This window comes from Nerophis ophidion, linkage group LG11 (genome assembly GCF_033978795.1).
Source record: "Nerophis ophidion isolate RoL-2023_Sa linkage group LG11, RoL_Noph_v1.0, whole genome shotgun sequence".
Lineage (NCBI taxonomy): Eukaryota > Metazoa > Chordata > Actinopteri > Syngnathiformes > Syngnathidae > Nerophis > Nerophis ophidion.
The window spans coordinates 50,286,220-50,308,238 of NC_084621.1; the positions used below are offsets into that span (position 1 = coordinate 50,286,220).

General features: G+C 40.2%; 1 protein-coding gene across 3 annotated transcripts in view; it reads left to right on the forward strand.

Moving 5' to 3' along the window:
- Window positions 1–22,019, forward strand: part of LOC133562220 (A disintegrin and metalloproteinase with thrombospondin motifs 16) — a 166,862-nt gene that overhangs the window by 38,058 nt on the left and 106,785 nt on the right. For 2 of the 3 annotated variants that reach the window (XM_061916195.1, XM_061916194.1), the window contains one exon: window positions 11,629–11,987. In XM_061916195.1, the coding sequence (XP_061772179.1) occupies window positions 11,811–11,987 (177 nt within the window). In that variant the 5' untranslated portion in view covers window positions 11,629–11,810. Of the gene's footprint in view, window positions 1–11,628; window positions 11,988–22,019 lie in introns of those variants that run through there. The other variant, XM_061916196.1, reaches the window with a different exon arrangement.

Below are 22,019 nucleotides of genomic sequence, written 5' to 3' on the forward strand. Positions count from 1 at the left end.
CCGCTGTGGGGCGCTGCACACACTTGCTGCAGTAGGCTACTTTCAATGCATGATTGTCATGAGAAAAACCTTCAACAATAATGTATCTCTTGTTTTTAAAACATACCTTTCTACGTTTTGTAAATTAGATTATTTCCATTATTAGGTTCTAGCATATGTATTTTCATAAATAAGCAGTTTTATTAGATGGGTTGTTTTAATATTTTGTGTCAGACTTGATTGATTGATTGATTGATTGATACTTTTATTAGTAGATTGCACAGTTCGGTACATATTCCGTACAATTGACCACTAAATGTTAACACCCCAATAACTTTTTCAACTTGTTTAAGTCGGGGTCCATATTAATCAATTGATGGTACAAATATATACTATCAGCATAATACAGTCATCACACAGGTTAATCATCATAGTACATACATTGAATTATTTACATTATTTACAATCCGGGGGGTGGGATGAGGAACTTTGGTTGATATCAGTACTTCAGTCATCAACAATTGCATCAACAGAGAAATGGACATTGAAATAGTGTAGGTCTTACTTGGTAAGATATGTACAGCCAGCAGAGAACATAGTGAGTTCAGATAGCATAAGAGCAAGTAAATACACTAGAAGTACATTTGATTATTTACATTAGGTTACTTATAATCCGGGGAGATGGGATGTGAATGGAGGAAGGTATTAGTAAAGGGTTGCAGTTGTCTGGAGGTGTTGTTTTAGAGCGGTTTTGAAGGAATATAGAAATGCACTTACTTTTACACCTGTTTGGAGTGCATTCCACATTGATGTGGCATAGAAGGAGAATGAGTTAAGACCTTTGTTACATCGGTTTGTGGAGCTCCCCCTGGTGTTGTGGTTATGGCGGTCATTTACATTAAGGAAGTAGTTTGACATGTACTTCGGTATCAGGGAGGTATAGTGGATTTTATAGACTAAGCACAGTGCAAGTTGTTTTACTCTGCCCTCCACCCTGAGCCAGCCCACTTTGGAGAAGTGGGTTGGAGTGAGGTGTGATCTGAGGTCCACATTGCAGTTAGGTTGGCCCTCAAAGTGTCGTTTGTAACAGTCAATACCTATGAATATAAATTTACAACAGCGTCGTAACATAATTTGCATAAGCTACTGATTTTGATTCCTGTATATTTTACTGATAGATTGATGGGTAACTTGCTTTGAAATCGTAGGTCAATGTGACCAGCAGATATTTAAATATAAAGGTCTGCATAAATGAAGTGGCGGGTCACATAAAACGATGTGGCAAGCCCTGTAAAAAAAAGTGTCGAGCTATTGAAAAGGATGTGGTGGGCTCCATAAATCATGTGGCGGGGTCCTGATTTATTATATTTTTTTCTTTTGAGATAAAGATTATTTATATATTTGATATTTGTCTACTTACTATAGTCTATTATTCATGTATTATTCATTTATTCACTGTTCTGTTACAGAGAAAAAGGAAATGGGATAAAATTGCTATGGAATGAAATGGGGTAGGATTAAATAAGCTCTGCTTCTTCTTACTCCTTTTCGGATGTGTTGTAATGAAACAACTGGAAATATGTTATGCATTACATTGTATCATATGCATGCTGGAAATAAACTAAAACTGAACTGAACTGCACATAAATGATGTAGCTGGCCACTTAAAATGAAGTGGCAGGACATATAAAACATGAGATGGGCCACATCAAAGAATCGGGTAGACTCCTTTGGATGATGCGGTAGGCTGCATAAATTATTTAAATTATGTAACGAGCCACTTGAAATGACGTGGCGGACCACTTTAATGATGTAGCGAGCCACATAAAATGAAGCGTTGAGCTATTTAACATGATGTGGCGTGCTACCTAAATGATGTAGCAGGCCACATTAAAGATGTATTGGGGAACATAAATGTCGTGGCAGTCTTTGAGTTTGACACCTGTGCTGTATTGTGTTGTACTGTTTTCTATGTTAATATGTTAGGCGTGCCCAAACATTTTCAGATTAATCGCGATTCTTATTTATATCGATTCTTGTTCGATTAAAAAAAAAAAAAATGTATTTATTAAAAAACTATTTATATATATATGTATATATATATATTCAATGTGTCCTGTCCAGCCAAGGCATTGATTATGGAATAAGTTGCTATTGACAGTCATCTGTTTTTGCTTTTTAAGTGCAAATCATGTGGTTTGCTGCATCAGCAACTGTTTTGGCTAAGCTAAGCAGCTTCTTTCGATTCGAATTTATTTTATTGTATTTATTTTTTATTTTTTATTTTTTTCAGTTGGCGTGATAAGCAGAGACTGAGGCAAGGAAACTATTCAAAATCAGCCTTTAATGATGCGGTTACAAAACTTTTGGCCAGGGATGATTTGTTAACACTCATGCAACCTTGCAAAAGTGGGTTGGGAGAGAGGTCACTTGTCCAGTTTGTTAAAAGTAACCCACTGATGAGACCTCATATCAGTGGGTCTACTAATGGCACTCAGGAGCCACTAAACCAACAAACTAACCACTGCAGGATCTGGTCTCGGTCCATCAGACAAGATATGTGTGCTTGTGTGCTCAGTCCCGCAGACTCTTTGTTTGTATACTGTCAGACATGGGTCGCTGCAGATGGTTTTTGAGTCAAGGGGGGTGCGAGACAAACAAGAGTGGACTTGGGGGGGAAGGTGCATCAAGATAGGAAGGCATGTTCTGTGTTTTACCTAAGTGCCTTCATGTCTGCAAAGTAGACACTTCAGACTTGGAAGCATTTGATTGCTCCTTGGGGTCTCTGTGGTTAGATCACAGGGTTAAAACACTTCAAGAGGCTGCAGATGGGCTCCACACTGTGACCACCCATGTTAAAAATAGTAGAAGTAGTGCACGATGCTTCAAATAAATGTACCCATTAATAAGCATAAGTCATGCTGAGAGGATGTGCTGCATGTCAAGATACACCAAGTTAACACCATAGACACACTGATGACACACTGTCTGTCACTGCATGTGCTATATTTATTCACTATTTGGGTGTCTTCAAACAGGCCATAATATGCAGTAAGTGAAACTGGCTTTTGTTGACCGCGACACCAACGTTGCTGCCATATTTACGTTGGCTTTTAGCTGATGATTCTACCATGTATGGCGTTCCTGCTGCAAGTCAACAATGAAACTGAATATGTTTGCTTGTTGGTGACTCACAGGCCCAAAGTTCATCAAGTGGATTAACGTTTTGATTGCTTATAGTACCAGACCCCCACCATTAACACTCCAGAATGGTTAAAATATCTCTCCAGGCATCAGTCACATCGATCCGTGCATGTAAGCATCTTAAAGACAGGGATTAGGTTTCTGGCTTTTCTTCTTACAATGTTACTATAGCATGGGGAGCAATGCTGTCCACCTCTGGAAAAGTCATTTTCAAATGGTCCGAAAGGTTAACTACACTTTTTGGTTTAATTACCGCGAGCCATTATATATGTAGCCTGTGACCATCTGTCTTTATGACCTGCAGTTACTTGACCCCAGCTATGGTAAAAACTGTAGTAAAACACTAAGTTAAACATGATCCACTCCCTGCTAAAGTGGCCCAGTTGGAACTGGTTTCAAACATTTCCTTTCCTGACCCTTCCGGCAAAATTAGGCAGGACAGAACCGGAATAATTTTAAGAGTCAGTAAAGATGTCTTTGAATTCCTAACATAATAGAAAAGTGTATTAGGACTGCAACTGACAATTTTATAGTCGACTTGTCAGCGATCATTTATTCGATAAGTCTAGTAGTCAAAAAGATTAGTGCCTACGATATGCTTTACACGTTTTAAGTCTGACCTTGAGTCCGCGACTTAATTTTAACTGCGTTTTAAAACCTATACAAGTCAATTCAATTGTAACAAAAGAAACAAATGAATGTGAAATACATGATTTTAGTTTATTACACAAAAAGTCTGACCAGGTAAGAGCAAAATACTATGTTCGAAACCGTATGGGCAAACCATAAAATTGTGCATACTATTCGTAAACATGACTGCGTGTATGTACAACTGATAACTGGTGGAGACGGCCTTATTTATATTAGGTTTTGCACGCACTATGCGGCTTTTACCATGGATACACTCATTTACTGCACATTCATGTTATCATCCCCTTGCCTGTTTTGTTTTGCTGTCTTTTGAAACAAACAGCAGACAAGAATTATGTGCAGTTTAGAAATAGACCTGCACTGCATCTACAATTGAATCTACTTTTTAGTGCTCAGAGGATGCGCTAATTAGAATTGCTGGCACTAACTGTGAGTGTTCCAGACTCAAGAAAATGCATATTGCAATAGTTTTTGTTTATAAATATGAAAAAACAAATGCCATTAAAAAAACACCAGCCTGTAGCATCAATTGAATTTGTTTTAATCAGCCTCTTAAGTCATTCAGCAGCTATACAATTATAAAATGGTATTGCTGAACAGACAATATGTCTAATATTTGTATTTTTGAAAGTCTGTGTATGATCCTAAGCATAAGTAGGACAGAGCTGCAACGTAGTCACCTCCTTTCTCACAGCCATTTCTGCGTAACTGTCAGTTTGCACGTCCTTTCGAGACGTAATGGATATGGATGCTAAACAGCAGCCGCCGAACAATTTTAGTCTTGATAAATCCCACTCCATGTGCTAAATCAGTATATTTGCATTTTCTCCTTCCAGTATTGTGGCCGTTTTAAAAATCAGCATACATTTTGTATATTCATGAAGATGGACACACTAAAAGAATTGCACTCCTTATTTTGCTCACTTAAGAGACGCAATCATCTGCGTACGAGCTCAGCAGATCATCTTTGTGTTTGCTATCAAGTTTGCACGTGTCTTAATACATGCAAATCTTTAGCAGACCAGGCCCAAAATATAAACACCTTAAGAAATAAATCAAAAGACTTAACGTGCATCATGTCCTGTAAACATGACATTCAGTGCAAAACATGTTTTTATCCAGTGCTGTTAGGGTTATTTGGCTGCAATTATCTATCTCAATGAAAACAAGTGCCAACATGAACATTTCTCAGTTTTTTAATTCAATTTTAATTAAGTAACAAGCCGACAATACCACATCTCTGTCGATGATTTTTTATAATTGACGTTGTGGAGTATGTCGACTAATCGTTGCAACCCTTTAGTATATAACGTACATATAAAAGGATTGGCTCAAAATTATTATTATTTTTTTTAAAGTTTAATAAAGCATGTTAAATAGCTTAAAGACAGACTGCAGTTGTCCCCATAAGTTGGAAGGAAAGAGACTAAACTGCTGACTCCCACAAATATACCGAGCACGGAGGAAAGACTCTGATCACTGGACCATGACTATCTGAGCTAGTCAAGCACATCGGGTCATTATAAAGCCGGTAACAGTTGCAATATGTGCTTTAAGTATTTTGGCACACACCTGGGCCAAATGTTGGCTTAATCAATCTCAAAGTTCTCTTTTTAAATTAACTCAAAACGTATAAACCCCATACATTTTTTCTAAAGAGTTGATATATAGTCGTCCCTTGCTATATCCCGCTTGAAATATTTTGGCTTTAGTATATCGCAGAATTTTTAAAGGATATTTTACATATTTATGGCCTAAATAGGTCTTAAAGTAAGTTCTATTTAAAGGGGAACTGTATTTTGAATTTTGCCTATTGTTCACAATCATTATGAAAGACATCACGACGGATGGATTTTTTTTAATGCATTCTAACTTGTAAATAAACGTAAATAAAAGTCTGCTTACGGAGGAACCAAAGGGAAATCCTCTATTCCGCCCATAAAATCCAATAAAAACCCATTCAAAAACCGCCAGCAATACTCCATTTACATCTAATGACTTGAATATTAACCAAGTATTACTGACATTGTTATTCTAACGCAGACGGACTACATAAAGCGGCACCGTGATCACAAGCATGTGTGCAATTACGACATGATCATCTGGTGAGGCGTTTCCCCTCTTCCTTGCTCCCTGGAAGTTTATTCTAGATCATCAATCATGCCTTTCACCTGGATAGAAGAAGGCGGAGCACATATTCATCCAAGTTGGTACACTTTGACAGCTGATTAGGACCCGGAAATGTCAAGAACAACATGAAAAGACATGTGTGTAAGGATTATGGGTTATTCTCCATCTAAATGGGAATATATGAATATCCTAGCAGTCGGCATCCTAATCACAGCAGACATTGTACAGTTTGTGATTATGTTTGTTGGCTCTCATGAAGTCTGCAGTGAGTATTAATCAGTGGTGAAGAAAAGCAAAAAGCAAATGTGATGCATTTTATAAATTATTGTGCCACGCATGCTTAAAATTATCAAAATATGTAAAAATGAAATGTTATTTGTGTATATCAATAGTCAAATATAGTCAATAATGTTATTATTACTCGAAGACTTCTATGGATATACAACAACAGAGACACAGTTTTCCGTTGCCCGGACGCAAGTCACCAGGGCCCCCTTCTGGAGCCAGACCCGGAGTTGGGGCACGATGGCGAGCGCCTGTTCCCATGGGGCCTGGCCAGGCACAGCCCAAAGAGGCAACTAAGTAGAGAGGTTCCGACTGGATATAGCCGGACTCACCTCGACGCACAGCAAGGGTTCTGGAACCAGTTCTCTCGAGAAGGACTGGACTCTTTTCCACTCTGGCGTTGCACGCAGTGAGAGGCGACGAGCTGGGGTAGCAATTCTTGTTTCCCCCCGGCTCAAAGCCTGCACGTTGGAGTTCAACCCAGTGGACGAGAAGGTAGCCTCTCTCTGCCTTCAGGTGGGGGGATGGGTCCTGACTGTTGTTTATGTTTACGCACCAAACAGCAGTTCAGAGTACCCACCCTTTTTGGATAGACTCATTGGAGTACTGGAAAGTGCTCCCTTGGGTGATTCCCTTGTCCTACTGGTGGACTTCAACGCTCATGGTGGCAACGACAGTGAAACCTGGAGAGGCGTGATTGGGAAGAATGGCCGTCCGGATCTGAACCCGAGTGGTGTTTTGTTATTGTACTTTTGTGCTCGTCACAGATTGTCCATAACTAACACCATGTTCAAACATAAGGGTGTCTATATGTGCACTTGGCACCAGGACACCCGAAGCCACAGTTCCATGATCAATTTTGTAGTTGTGTCATCGGATTTGCGGCCTCATGTTTTAGACACTCGGGTGAAGAGAGGGGCGGAGCTTTCTACCGATCACCACCTGTTGGTGAGTTGGCTGCGATGGTGGGGGTGGATGCCGGACAGACCTGGCAGGCCCAAACGCATTGTGAGGGTCTGCTGAGAACGTCTGGCAGAGTCTTCTGTCAGAGAGAGTTTCAATTCCCACCTCCGGAAGGACTTTGAACATGTCACGAGGGAGGTGCTGGACATTGAGTCCGAGTGGACCATGTTCCGCACCTCTGTTGTCAAGGGCGGCTGATTGGAGCTGTCGCCGCAAGGTAGTTGGCGCTTGTCTTGGCGGGAATTCTAGATCTCGTTGGTGGACACCAGCGGTGAGGGATGCCGTCAAGCTGAAGAAGGAGTCCTATCGTCCAATATGGTTCTTTTGGCTCATAGGACTCCGGAGGCAGTGGACAGGTACCGACAGGCCAAGCGGTATGCAGCTTCAGCAGCCGCAGAGGCAAAAACTCGGACATGGGAGGAGTTCGGGGAAGCCATGGAAAACAACTTCCAGAGGTCTTTGAAGCGATTCTGGACTACCATCCGCCGCCTCAGGAAGGGGAAGCAGTGCATTGTCAAGACCGTGTATGGTGCGGATGGTGTTCTGCTGACTTCGACTGTGGATGTTGTGGATCGCTGGAGGGAATACCTCGAAGACCTTCTCAATCCTACCAGCACGTCTTCCTCTGAGGAAGCAGTGCCTGGGGAATCTGTGGTGGGCTCTCATATTTCTGGGGCTGAGGTTGCTGAGGTAGTTAAAAAGCTCCTCGGTGCCAAGGCCCCGGGGGTGGATGCGATCCGCCCAGAGTTCCTTAAGGCTCTGGATGCTGTGGGGCTGTCTTTTTTGACAAGACTCTGCAGCATCGCGTGGACATCGGGGACGGTACCTCTGGATTGGCAGACCGGGGTGGAGGTCCCTCTCTTTAAGAAGGGGGACCAGGAGGGTGTGTTCCTACTATTGTGGGATCACACTCCTCAGCCTTCCCGGTAAGGTTTATTTAGGTGTAGTGGAGGGGAAGCTACACCGGATAGTCGAACCTCGGATTCAGGAGGAACAGTGTGTTTTTTGTCCTGGTCTTGGAACTGTGGACCAGCTCTATAATCTCTGCAGGGTCCTTGAGGGTGCATGGGAGTTTGCCCAACCAGTCTACATGTGCTTTGTGGACTTGGAGAAGGGATTCGACCGTGTCCCTCTAGAAGTCCTGTGTGGAGTGCTCAGAGAGTATGGGGTACCGGGACTGTCTGATTGTGGCGGTCCGCTCCCTGTACGATCAGTGTCAGAGCTTGGTCCGCATTGCCGGCAGTAAGTCAGACACGTTTCCAGTGAGTGTTTGGACTCCGCCCAGGCTGTCCTTTGTCACTGATTCTGTTCATAACTTTTATTGACATAATTTCTAGGTGCAGTCAAGGCGTTAAGGGGTTCCGGTTTGGTGGCCGCGGGATTAGGTCTTCTACTTTTTGCAGATGATGTGGTCCTGATGGCTTCATCTAGCCGGGATCTTCAGCTCTCACTGGATCGGTTCGTTGACTCCAGTAGTGTCTGAACACAACAGAGTATCGATGTCGCCGCAGCACGACAAGCTAACAAGACTACAATAAATTATTCGGAGCTGTCCGACCAAAGTGGAGATTACATTTTTTATGCACTTCATCTTCGACATCTTTGGCAGCCAATCTTCACCCTTACCAGCGGGGTGATGGGTTTGGCCTATTTGGTGAAATTATACAATTTGACTCAAACTTAAAGGCCCACTTAAATGAGATTGTGTTATTTAAACGGGAATAGCAGGTCCATTCTATGTGTCATACTTGATCATTTTGCGATATTGCCATATTTTTGCTGAAAGGATTTAGTAGAGAACATCTATGAGAAAGTTCGCAACTTTTGGTCGCTAATAGAAAAGCCCTGACTGTACCGGAAGTTTGTGCGCGTGACGTCACGAGTTGCAGAGCTCCACACATATTCCCATTGTTTTTAATGGGAGCCACCAGCAGTAAGAGTAATTCGGACCGAGAAAGCGACAATTTTCCCATTAATTTGAGCGAGGATGAAAGATTTGTGAATTAGGATATTGATAGTGAAGGAATAGAAAAAAAAAAGCTTTAATAGTGTTTTAGTGAGATTTTAAAGATGATAAAATATTGTAAAGACATACCTCGAGGTCTAATGGCTGCGGTGAACACGAAGTGTCTCAGAGAGAAGCCGAGGAGCCAAGCTCACAGCTGTCGCTGCTGCAGGACAACGAATAATCCAATGATTTCTCCGGTAAAATATATATCACAATTTCCCCATCCAAAAACATGCTGGTTGACGTAGAGAAAAGATGTTCGCTTGACCGCTCCGCTTCACAACAAACAAAGAAACATCGGCTGTGTCTCGGTGCTAATGACCACTGCAATACACCTCTTTCCACCAACAGCATTGTTTTTTATAGTTTTCATTATTAAATGAACAAAATGCAAAAGATTCAGCCACACAGATGTCCAAAATACTGTGTAATTATGCGGTTAAAGCGGACGACTTTTAGCCGCGAGTGGTGCAGCTGCTAATATTTCCTGACAGTCAGTGATGTCACGCGTACACGTCATCATTCCGCGGGAAATTTAAAATTGCAATTTAGTAAACTAAAAAGGCCGTATTGGCATGTGTTGCAATGTTAATATTTCATCATTGATATATAAACTATCAGACTGCGTGGTCGGTAATAGTGGGTTTCAGTAGGCCTTTAAATTGAATGAAATGCGTGTTTTGGAGTAATGTACATAGGCATGTAAAGTCTGCTGCTTTACCGTTTTGATTTACACGGTAGTACGGGACAAAGTATGTCCCTTTTATAGATTAATAATTGACTTGTACTTTTGTTATTAAATACTGGACATTACGTTTTTTCAAGGGACAATTTGCAAATTTGGCTAGCATACTCTCTTGTCCTTTGTTTGCTGCCCATGTAGCATTCTTGCTAGCGGTACCATCCTCAAGTTCATGTTTCTTTTAAAATGCTATTTCAAACTTTATGTGCACCGATAATAAGGCAGTTTGTCCCTGCAATACTAACTAATTGCCTCAGTTTTATCTTAAGTTCTTTTGGAATTAATTTTGAATGTCGCAGAACACATCGCACACAAAAATAAGAATACTTTTCTTGTCCTTATTAACTTATTTTGGTTTATAAATTGATTGCATGCAAACAATTTGTACCTTTTGTTTCCTTAAACAATTGTATTTTTATGGTTATTGTATTACCCTATATACCATGCATATTGCCGGTATTATTTACTTCTAATCCTTATCAATGTGGAGCATTTTTTTTATGTTTAATGTTGTGGTATTTGCAATGTATGAATATGTGTGTATCCCCTTTTACTTTAATGTTGCACATGTATAAAAGTGTTTTTGAAGTGTTACACCCCAGGAAAAAGGTTGGCTGGTATTGCTGCAGCTAATGAACCTGACTCTCGCCAGATCCTTGTAGTTCACTGAGCTCCACACAAGGATCTGGGCTTGAGGGGCAATGCAAACTCCTTCAAGATAGCAGAAAATAATGAACCAATCAGGATCGCCGGGCGGGCGGGATTTCATAGATGTGACATAGCGCCGAAGCAAAACAATGGCGGCACGGAGCGAGGAGTCGTGTGCCGACATTGATTCTGTTGTTGCAACTGTTTGGTCGAATCTATCGAACATGAATTCTTTAAAAGATGAACAGAGAACTTTTTGCTCTATCGTTATCCAATATGTTGGCTGTTCTTTTTTGGATCTCCCAGCGTCCCTCTCATCAGCATCACAGGTTGATTTTGATGTGAGTGGTTCGAGTAGCACGTCATTCAAAATAACGGACAAGTGGTTTATCCAATCACATACAATGATTTTTTTACAAGGCCACCCCACCTGAAATACATCTCCTATTTAGAAGTCCCAGATCCTTGTGTGGAGCTCAGCGAGCTACAAGGATTTGGCGAGAGTCAGATTAGCAGCTAATGGGAATCTTACTAAACAAAGGAACAAAGAATCATGTAAAAACTGACAAAAATTCTCAAATACAGTACTATATATAATCTTTAAACCCCCTAGCTAATAGTAAGTATAAAACAGAGATATTTAGCAGGATTACACAAAAATTGCAAGTTTTTTTATTGCAAGGGTAACTACACACATGTCCTATAGCCCTTTGATGGACACCCGCACACGCCACAGACCCCGCACAGCACACTTGAACCCTATCTATTATGTAACATGATATAACAGTATGTGACTGTAAACATCAATTTATTTTTTTTTAATATAAATTTCTCACTATTGTAGAACTGAAAATTAGGCATGAGTGGTAATCAGTATTATTGTTCACCAATGTAACATTTAAAATATTGTATTTGTTTTTCTTGATTTCACAATAAATTATATACACCAGTATGACTGAACACATTTAATATGTTTGTCGACACGTCTGACACCATATTCTTTTCTAATCCTGACCAGAATATGAGTTTGTTGCTCCATATGAGGTCGACCACCAAGGTGTGTACATCTCCCACAAGATTGCCCACCACCAACGCAGACGACGACGCAGATCGCTGTCTCCAGCTGCATCCTCGTCAAACGCCGATGGCGACAGTCAAACGACTCACATCCGCGTGAGCGGCTTGGGGCAAGACTTCCACATGGAGCTGAAGGAGACCTCAAAGAGTCTGATTGCACCTGGCTTCTTCATCCAGGTCCTGGGAATCAACGGCACCAAGAGCCTGAGGGCTTACCACCAAGACAATCTCTGCTTTTACCAAGGGTCACTGAGGTCGAGGGTCAATTCGTCGGTGGCGCTGTCCACATGCACGGGGATGGTGAGTCTGAACGTGCCTGGGGTCGAATTGCAGGAAAGTTTGAATGAGAAGGGCTCTTAGTGTTTTCACCAAAACTCCATGGTCAGTACATCGAAAGTATGCAAAGAATATGCCAGCATTTATGTTGATCAACTAACCAGAGGTGGTTATAATGGCCATAAATTGTACTGAAGAGTACTGTTACAGTGGGGCAAAAAGTATTTAGTCACCCACCGATTGTGCAAGTTCTCCCACTTAAAATGATGACAAAGGTCTGTAATTTTCATCATAGGTACACTTCAACTGTGAGAGACAGAATGTGAAAAAATAATCCAGGAATTTACATTGTATGAATTTTAAATAATTTATTTGTAAATTATGGTGGAAATAAGTATTTGGTCAACCATTCAAAGCTCTCACTGATGGTAAGAGGTTTTGGCTGAAAATCTCACGATACATGGCCCCATTCATTCTTTCCTTAACACGGATCAATTGTCCTGTCCCCTTAGCAGAAAAACAGCACCAAAGCATGATGTTTCCACCCCCATGCTTCACAGTAGGTCTGGTGTTCTTGGGATGCAACTCATTATTCTTCTTCCTCCAAACACGACGAGTTGAGTTTACACCAAAAAGTTCTATTTTGGTTTCATCTGACCACATGACATTCTCCCAATCCTCTGCTATATCATCCATGTATCCATTTTGGTATAAACTCAACTTGTCGTGTTTGGAAGAAGAAGAATACTGAGTTGCATCCCAAGAACACCACACCTACTGTGAAGCATGGGGGTGGAAACATCATGCTTTGGGGCTGTTTTTCTGCTAAGGGGACGGGACGATTGATCTGTGTTAAGGAAAGAATGAATGGGGCCATGTATCGTGAGATTTTGAGCCAAAACCTCCTTCCATCAGTGAGAGCTTTGAATGGTTGACCAAATACTTACTTTCCACCATAATTTATAAATAAATTCTTTAAAACTCCTACATTGTGAATTCTTGGATTTTTTCACTTTCTATGTCTCACAGCTGAAGTGTACCTATGATGAAAATTACAGATCTCTGTCATCATTTTAAGTGGGAGAACTTGCACCATTGGTGGCTGACTAAATACTTTTTTGCCCCACTGTACTTTAGAGCAGGTGTGCCCAAACCTTTGGCCTCAAAGGGCCAAGTAAAAATGTGCCAGTGGTCTGTGGGTCGAAGAGCAAAATTGACCATGCAACAACAGTGAGGAATTTAGCCTCATACCACATATATAAATATAATATAAGTTTCATTTTCTGCAGATATCCAGGCAGTGCTCTGTAGCCAGTTCCTGTTAGATATTTTATGTGATTTTTTTCGATCCTTACCCAGACAGATTACACATATGAAGGATACTACATTTTGAAGGTTTTCCTTACAGGACGTGGGCAAAGCATGGCGACCAAGATTATCCTTTTCCATAGAGCCTGAAAACGTCCCAACTAGTTAGCCTATAAAAAAAAAAATCCAAAAATTATTTATATATTTTACAATTAAAAAACCTGGCAGTTCAGTCATCACCATTTTACCATATAATTGATGGTGTTTTTTACACCAAATAACAGGAAATTGAAAATTAAAAAACTTAGTTTTTACATTAAAATTCTAGTGACTAACTAAGCTGCCATCTTTTTGAACTGCATTTCTATTACTTAAATAACAGTAACCCTGTTTTGTTTAGAGCAAAATTCTGGAAACTTAGCTGCTTCTTTTTCTGATGGCTCCGCTTTGGACTGGACTCTCGCGGCTATGTTAGATCCACTATGGATTGAATTTTCACAGTATCATGTTAGACCCGCTCGACATCCATTGCTTTCATCCTCTTCAAGGTTCTCATAGTCATCATTGTCACCGACGTCCCACTGGGTGTGAGTTTTCCTTGCCCTTATGTGGGCCTACCGAGGATGTCGTAGTGGTTTGTGTTGTGGTTTGTGCAGCCCTTTTAGACACTAGTGATTTAGGGCTATATAAGTAAACATTGATTGATTGATTGATTGATTACCATAAAATCAAATTGTATAGTGCATTACCGTTGATGGAAAAATGGTACCACTGTTGATTTTATTGTAAATTTCTGGCGACTAAACTGCCAGGTTTTTACAGTAAAAATCTATTGACTTTTTTACAGTGTAGCCTGGGCTTCACGGTGGCAGAGGAGTTGGTGCGTCTGCCTCACAATACGAAGGTCCTGAGTAGTCAGGGTTCAATCCCGGGCTCAGGATCTTTCTGTGTGGAGTTTGCATGTTTTCCCCATGAATGCGTGGGTTCCCTCCGGGTACTCAGGCTTCCTCCCACTTCCAAAGACATGCACCTGGGGATAGATTGATTGACAACACTAAATTGCCCCTAGTGTGTGAATGTTGTCTGTCTCTCTGTGTTGGCCCTGCGATGAGGTGGCGACTTGTCCAGGGTGTACCCGGCCTTCCGCCCGGTTATAGCTGAGATAGGCACCAGCACCCCCCGCGACCCCTAAGGGAATAAGCGGTAGAAAATGGATGGATGGACAGTGTAGCCTTGTGGACATGCCATCAGTGGTTGTGCAGCTTGAAAGAGGTCAGTATGAACATGAATTAAATTAGTTAGCCAAATGAAATGACACGGTGGGGAAAATTAGACCTGCCTGCCCCACTTTGGACATCCCTGGTTTGGAGTAATAATATTCAAGTAAAAAGTAGTCATCCAAATAATTACATAAGAGTAAGAAATCAGTAAAAAAAAGTTTGTGTGTGCGTCCGTGAGCATTTGTGTGTGTGTGTGTGTGTGTGTGTGTGTGTGTGTGTGTGCGCGCAAAACAGAGAGAAAGAATTACACCATTTACATGTACTATTAAAATGCACAATGTACAGTCACCTTATATGATGTTATATCCTCACTTGTACTAGCATAATGTTCACTAAAATATATCTACAATTTTTGTCAATTTTGTCAAGTTGGAATTTTAATTGTTGTAGGCTGCAATGTGAACATTTCTACTGACACAGATGACAGCACTTGATATAAACATCGGTTGTCCTAGTTTGTAAAGTAAACATTGAAAAGTGATACTACTTCTTCTGCCATCATGTCACTTTTTACAGTGTGTAGTTAGTGTGTGTTCATATGACTGCCAGCCTCCATTTAATTGGTTAAATGGAATCAAACGTCAATAGGGCTCATGTTGGATTGGTGACACAAAGTCATGTGACCGTGGCCACTGAAAGAAGCGTTTCTAACGAGGCAAATTAATTAATGTAATTCTGATGTGAATAAATGCGGCAATCAGAACTAAAGTTAATGCAACAAAGTAAAAGTATTGTTTCCTCTTCACATAAATACTCAAGTAAAAGTAAATTGTTGCATTAAAACTACTCAGATATATATAATTCATCCCAATAGTAAAGCATTACTACTGACCAAGTTATTTATATCTGGGCATATTTGTTGATTTTGTCGCATCTTGGGACCACCGATAGTGTAAACACAGCAATAGATGTCCTGCTGTGTTGGAGAAAAAAGAAGCATATGATCATGCATTCATAATAACATGAATTAATTAACGTGGACCCCGACTTAAACAAGTTGAAAAACTTATTCGGGTGTTACCATTTAGTGGTCAATTGTACGGAATATGTACTGAACTGTGCAATCTACTAATAAAAGTATCAATCAATCAATCAATCCTTTCACATTTATTAAAGGGGAACATTATCACCAGACCTACGTAAGCGTCACTATGTAGCGTCACTAAGACCATATGTTTTTTTAACCGATTTCCGAACTCTAAAAGGGTGAATTTGGCAATTGAAACGCCTTTCAATTGTTCGCTGTCGGAGCGATGACCTTTCACCCATGATGTTACAACGGGAAGCAATCCGCCATTTTCTCAAACACATTACACACACCAAGTCAAATCAGCTCCGTTATTTTCCGTTTTTTCGACTGTTTTCCGTACCTTGGAGACATCATGCCTCGTCGTCGTGTTGCCGGAGGGTGTAACAACACGAACAGGGACGGATTCAAGTTGACTTACGTGGAGTGTGCATCGATTAGCACGGCATGTTAATCGATGTTAACATGCTATTTAGGCTAGCTGTATGTACATATTGCATCGTTATGCCTCATTTGTAGCTATATTTGCATCCAGCCTTTCCCTCCACCCACATTTAATGCCAAACAAACACATACCAATCGACCGATTGAAGTTGCACCAGTGTCAAAAGATGCAGAGTCCCTCCTTTGTTCTGCAAATTTTACCGACGATAGCGATGCTACGACAGAGATGTGTGGATATCCTGCGACACTCAAAGCAGATGCATTTCCAACGATGAAGTCAACGAAATCACAAAGGTGAGTTTTGTTGATGTGTTTGACTTATGTGCTAATCAGACACAGTTGGTCACGGCATGACTGCCAGCTAATCGATGCTAACATGCTATTTAGGCCAGCTGTATGTACATTTGTAGCTATATTTGCATCCAGCCTTTCCCTCCCCCCACATTTAGTGCCAAACAAATACTTACCAATCGACAGATTTAAGTTGCTCCAGTGTTCAAAAGATGCAATCATTGGTTAGAAGGCGATCGCCGAATAGCTTCAATAACTATAGCTATAGCTATAGCTATGGTGCGTATAGCTTCAAAAGCTATTCGCTCAATAGCTTCAGTTTCTTCTTCAATTTTGTTTTCGCTATCTGCCTCCACACTCCAACCATCCGTTTCAATACATGCGTAATCTGTTGAATTGCTTAAACCGCTGAAATCCGTGTCTGAATCCGAGCTAATGTCGCTATATCTTTATGTTCTATCCGCCATGTTTGTTTGTATTGGCGTCACTCCATGACGTCACAGGAAAATGGACCGGTGAATTTAGAGACAGTGAAAATCAGGCACTTTAAAGACTTTTTTTGGGATATTCCATGATGGGTAAAATTTTGAAAAAAACTCTGAAGAATAAAATAAGCTACTGGGAACTGATTTTTATTGGTTTTAACCCTTCTGAAATTGTGATAATGTTCCCCCTTAAAGCTCTAGATTCCCACAGACACAATATACAAAACATTTAGAATTTGGAGCTATTTCGGACAAGTCAGATGCTGAATTGATTAGTTAGGGTAGCCATAGAAGGAAACTAGGATTTGGTTTGGATATGTAAATAAATCCATAAGCTTTGATTAAATAGAGAAAGATTTAAAACCTATGCATTTCCCTTGATTAAAAGGCCTGATGATTTTGGACAAAAGTGATGCGCAAAATAGTGTGTGTGTGTGTGTGTGTGTGTGTGTGTGTGTGTGTGTGTGTGTGTGTGTGTGTGTGTGTGTGTGTGTGTGTGTGTGTGTGTGTAAGTGTGTACAGCTGAGGCATTTGTAAGCTTATTGCTACCGAGACAAATCCTAGCCTCTATACCCTCATTTTGTTCTGTGCAGACACTTGGCTGAATTTCAGTTCTTTTCTTGGTGGTCCTGTTTGCTGCCTAAAAATAATGAGGGAATGACAATAATTGAGCTTAAGTGAAGCAGCTCCACCATAAGACCACAAGTTGCAATGCTAGTCCTCTTAGCATTCAAGAGAACAAAGGACTACATTAATACACGTGTAATCCGCTCAGCATTGAACTGACATTCACAGTAGGCAGATCAATTCTGCAGTTTTATTTTTTTTCCACGTTCAAAGTGAAGTACAGAAGTCATTCCAATTGTTTGTAGACAGTTTGAGCCAGTGTGACCACATTTCCAATTTGTTTTTGTTTCTTATAATTGATTTTATTTCAGTGGTTTTCAATAGATTCCGTGCTGGCCTTTGGTGGTTTGGGATTATCAGTGGGAAAACCACTGCCATTGTTATTTCCCTCAATAACCACAGAGAATAGCACTCCGGGGATGCGCTCTTTGTGTGTGTCAGCATTGAAAAGCGCACTAAAAGATTCAATCAAAAGGCAGATGATGTAAAAAGTTTTGCGACTAGCGCTCGAGCAAAGTACTCCAAATGTATTTTGACCTATTGAAAAGGTCATCTTTAAGATGTTTCTAAAATTACGAATGTTGAGCATTACATGGTAAGCCATTTATAATTTTCTATACCACTTGTCCTGTTTGGGAAAGCTGGAGCCGACCCAAGCTGATTTTCAGCTGAATGATCACTAGTCATTTGAGTAAAAATGTGACGTTCACAGGCGAGTCAAATCTTTTGAACGCATCTTTTAAGTGAACGATGAGAACTGGTTTCGCAGTTGCGAGTTGTTTTTTAAAAATATCTCTTGGGCCTGACTGGAATAGAAAATGAGTCTGAGTCAAAGGAAAGAGGCATTTGAAAACACATTTACGGTTAATTGTGCTGCTATGGATTTGTAAAGTACAAACCCCCGTTTCCATATGAGTTGGGAAATTGTGTTGGATGTAAATATAAACGGAATTCAATGATTTGCAAATCATTTTCAACCCATATTGGATGTTCAAACTGATAAACATTTTTTTTTTTGCAAATAATCATTAACTTTAGAATTTGATGCCAGCAACACGTGACAAAGAAGTTGGGAAATGTGGCAATAAATACTAATAAAGTTGAGGAATGCTCATCAAACACTTATTTGGAACATCCCACAGGTGTGCAGGCTAATGATTGGGTATAAAAACAGCTTCCCAAAAAATGCTCAGTCTTTCACAAGAAAGGATGGAGCGAGGTACACTCCTTTGTCCACAATTGCGTGAGCAAATAGTCAACCAGTTTAAGAACAACGTTTCTCAAAGTGCAATTGCAATAAATTTAGGGATTTCAACATTTACAGTCAATAATATCATCAAAAGGTTCAGAGAATCTGGAGAAATCACTCCACGTAAGCGGCATGGCCAGAAACCAACATTGAATGACCGTGACCTTCGATCCCTCAGATGGCACTGTATCAAAAACTGACATCAATCACTATAGGATATCACCACATGGGCTCAGGAACACTTCAGAAACCACTGTCACTAAATACAGTTTGTTGCTACATATTTAAGTGCAAGTTAAAGCTCTATTATGCAAAGCGAAAGCCATTTATCAACAACATCCAGAAACGCCGCCGGCTTCTCTGGGCCGGAAATCATCTAAGATGGACTGATGCAAAGTGGAAAAGTATTCTGTGGTCTGACGAGTCGACATCGTGTCATCCGGACCAAAGGGGAAGCGAACCATGCAGACTGTTATCGACGCAAAGCTCAAAAGCCAGCATCTGTGATGGTATGGGGGTGCACAAGTGCCCAAGGCATGGGTAACTTACACATCTGTGAAGGCACCATTAATGCTGAAAGATATATACAGGTTTTGGAACAACATATGCTGCCATTTAAACGCTGTCTTTTTCATGGACACCCCTGCTTATTACAGTAAGACAATGCCAAGCCACATTCAGCACGTGTTACAACAGCGTGGCTTCGTAAAAAAAAGAGTGCAGGTACTTTACTGGCCCGCCTGCAGTCCAGGCCTGTCTCCCATCGAAAATGTGTGCCGCATTATGAAGTGTAAAATACGACAGCCGACTGTTGAACGACTGAAGCTCTACATAAAACAAGAATGGAAAAAAAATCCATTTTCAAAGCTTCAACAATTAGTTTCCTCAGTTCCCAAACGTTTATTGAGCGTTGTTAAAAAAAAGATGATGTAACACAGTGGTGAACATGCCCTTTTCCAACTACTTTGGCATGTGTTGCAGCCATGAAATTCGAAGTTAATTGTTATTTGCAAAAAATAAAAATAAAGTTTATGAGTTTGAACATCAAATATCTTGTCTTTCTAGTGCATTCAATTGAATATGGGTTGAAAAGGATTTGCAAATCATTGTTTTCTCTTTATATTTACATCTAACACAATTTTCCAACTCATATGGAAATGGGGTTTGTAGTTCAAATGTAAACACCAAATAGGATAGAACAGGGACGGCGTGGCGCAGTGGGGAGAGTAGCCGTGCGCAACCCGAGCGTCCCTGGTTCAATTCCCACCTAGTACCAACCTCGTCATGTCCGTTGTGTCCTGAGCAAGACACTTCACCCTTGCTCCTGATGTGTGCTGGTTGGCGCCTTGCATGGCAGCTCCCTCCATCAGTGTGTGAATGTGTGTGTCAATGGGTAAATGTGGAAGTAGTGTCAAAGTGCTTTGAGTACCTTGAAGGTAGAAAAGCGCTATACAAGTACAACCCATTTATCATTTAACTATTTTGCATTCACATTTTTAGCTTGTCCTAAATTGTATTTGAGTTTTATTTATATCTTTTTACACAACCAGACATACTTACATTCATTATTTATATATATTTGTGTATTGTTGATCCACAAAGTTTTAGAAATAGTGTTTCCATTGTCAATGCACCAATAGTGTACGTATTCGTTTGAAATAGTTTTGATCCAAATCTTATAACTGCTGCTAGTAATTGTTTCTGTAATTGTTTTTCTTGATCTATAACGTTAAATCGGTCTTTTGAATGGCCCTTTGAAAGAAATGGTTCCTTAGGATCCCGCCAACTCAAAAGAGCCATAATTCCCATCTCCACAGTTGAGTGGAATCTAACCGATACCAGCAGCATGAAACTCAGCGATGTGAACCACTAAACTATCAATAGCCCTTTATACGGTTTACCTTTAGTATAATACATTGCTACCATCTGTTTGGAAACAGTTTCTTTAGCTGGTCAGAAAAAAAAGTTCTTGTACTTTAGTCAGGTAAATATTGACCAAAGTTTCCAAAACCAATATTGGTGTAAATGCAAATGTGCATACCTCTGACTTTCAATTTAAACGTGAGACCATTCAGGTGTCCTCTTTTTGTAATTTATCACGCAAATCGGTTTACCATAATCCACAGAATGGGTGGAGGTTGTTTAGAGAATGTTGCATTGGCTTGAAACTGAAACCATAGTGGAGTCTGATTGTTTTTACAGACCGACTGATTGAAGGAGAAGAAGGATTGGTCATTGTTAACCTGACTCTCGCCAGATCCTTGTAGTTCGCTGAGCTCCACACAAGGATCTGGGACTTCTCAATTGGAGATGTATTTCAGAAGGCAGGACCTTGTAAAAAAAATCACTGTATGTGATTGGATAAACCACTTGTCTGTTATCTTGAATGATGTGTTACTTCAAACACTCACATCGAAATCAACCCGTGACGCTGACGAGAGCAACGCTGGGAAATCCAAAACAGAACAGTCGACATATTGGATAACTACAGAGTGAAAAGTTCACTGTTTGAATCAAACAGTTCCTTCGGCGCTACGTCACATCTTTAAAATCCTGCCTGATGATCATGATTGGTTCATTATGTTTTGCTATCTTCAAGGAGTTTGAATTGCCCTCAATCCCAGATCCTTGAGTGGAGCTCAGCAAACTAAAATGATCTGATGAGAGTCAGGTTAGGTCATTGTTACTTCCTAGGGGCTTTTTTATTACTGCAGAAAATGATTTATAAAGGACTATTGTGTCGTAAAGTTAATGTATACTTTGCATTGACTTTGCAACTGCACCCTGCTGGCTTTATTTACGCTTTCATGAAAGTAAGGACTTTAACTACAAAAGTTCTCACACTTAAAAGTGAAGAATGGATAGAATAAAATTGTCTAAAATAGTTGTCTATGGTGTGAACCTGTGCAGCAGCTGACACGAGTATCTAATATCAATCATGTTATACGTCTATAACGGAAACCACTAATCAAACTACCACTAATGACATGTTGGCGGAAAAGTTGAAAGATGCAGTCATTTTTTAATCTATACCTTAAACCAGGTCTAGTCAACTAGAGCAGTGGTTCTCAAATGGGGGTACGCCTACACCTGGGGATACTTGAAGGTATGGCAAGGGGTAGGTGAGATATTTTTAAAATATTCTAAAAATAGCAACAATTCAAAAATATTTTATGAATATATTCATGGAATAATACTTCAACAAAATATGAATGAAAGTTCATAAACTGAGAAAAGAAGTGCAACAATGCAATATTCAGTGTTCCATAAATATTGATGTTAAAGATTTCTTTTTTTTGTGAAAAAATGTTTAGAATTAAGTTCATGAATCCAGATGGATCTCTA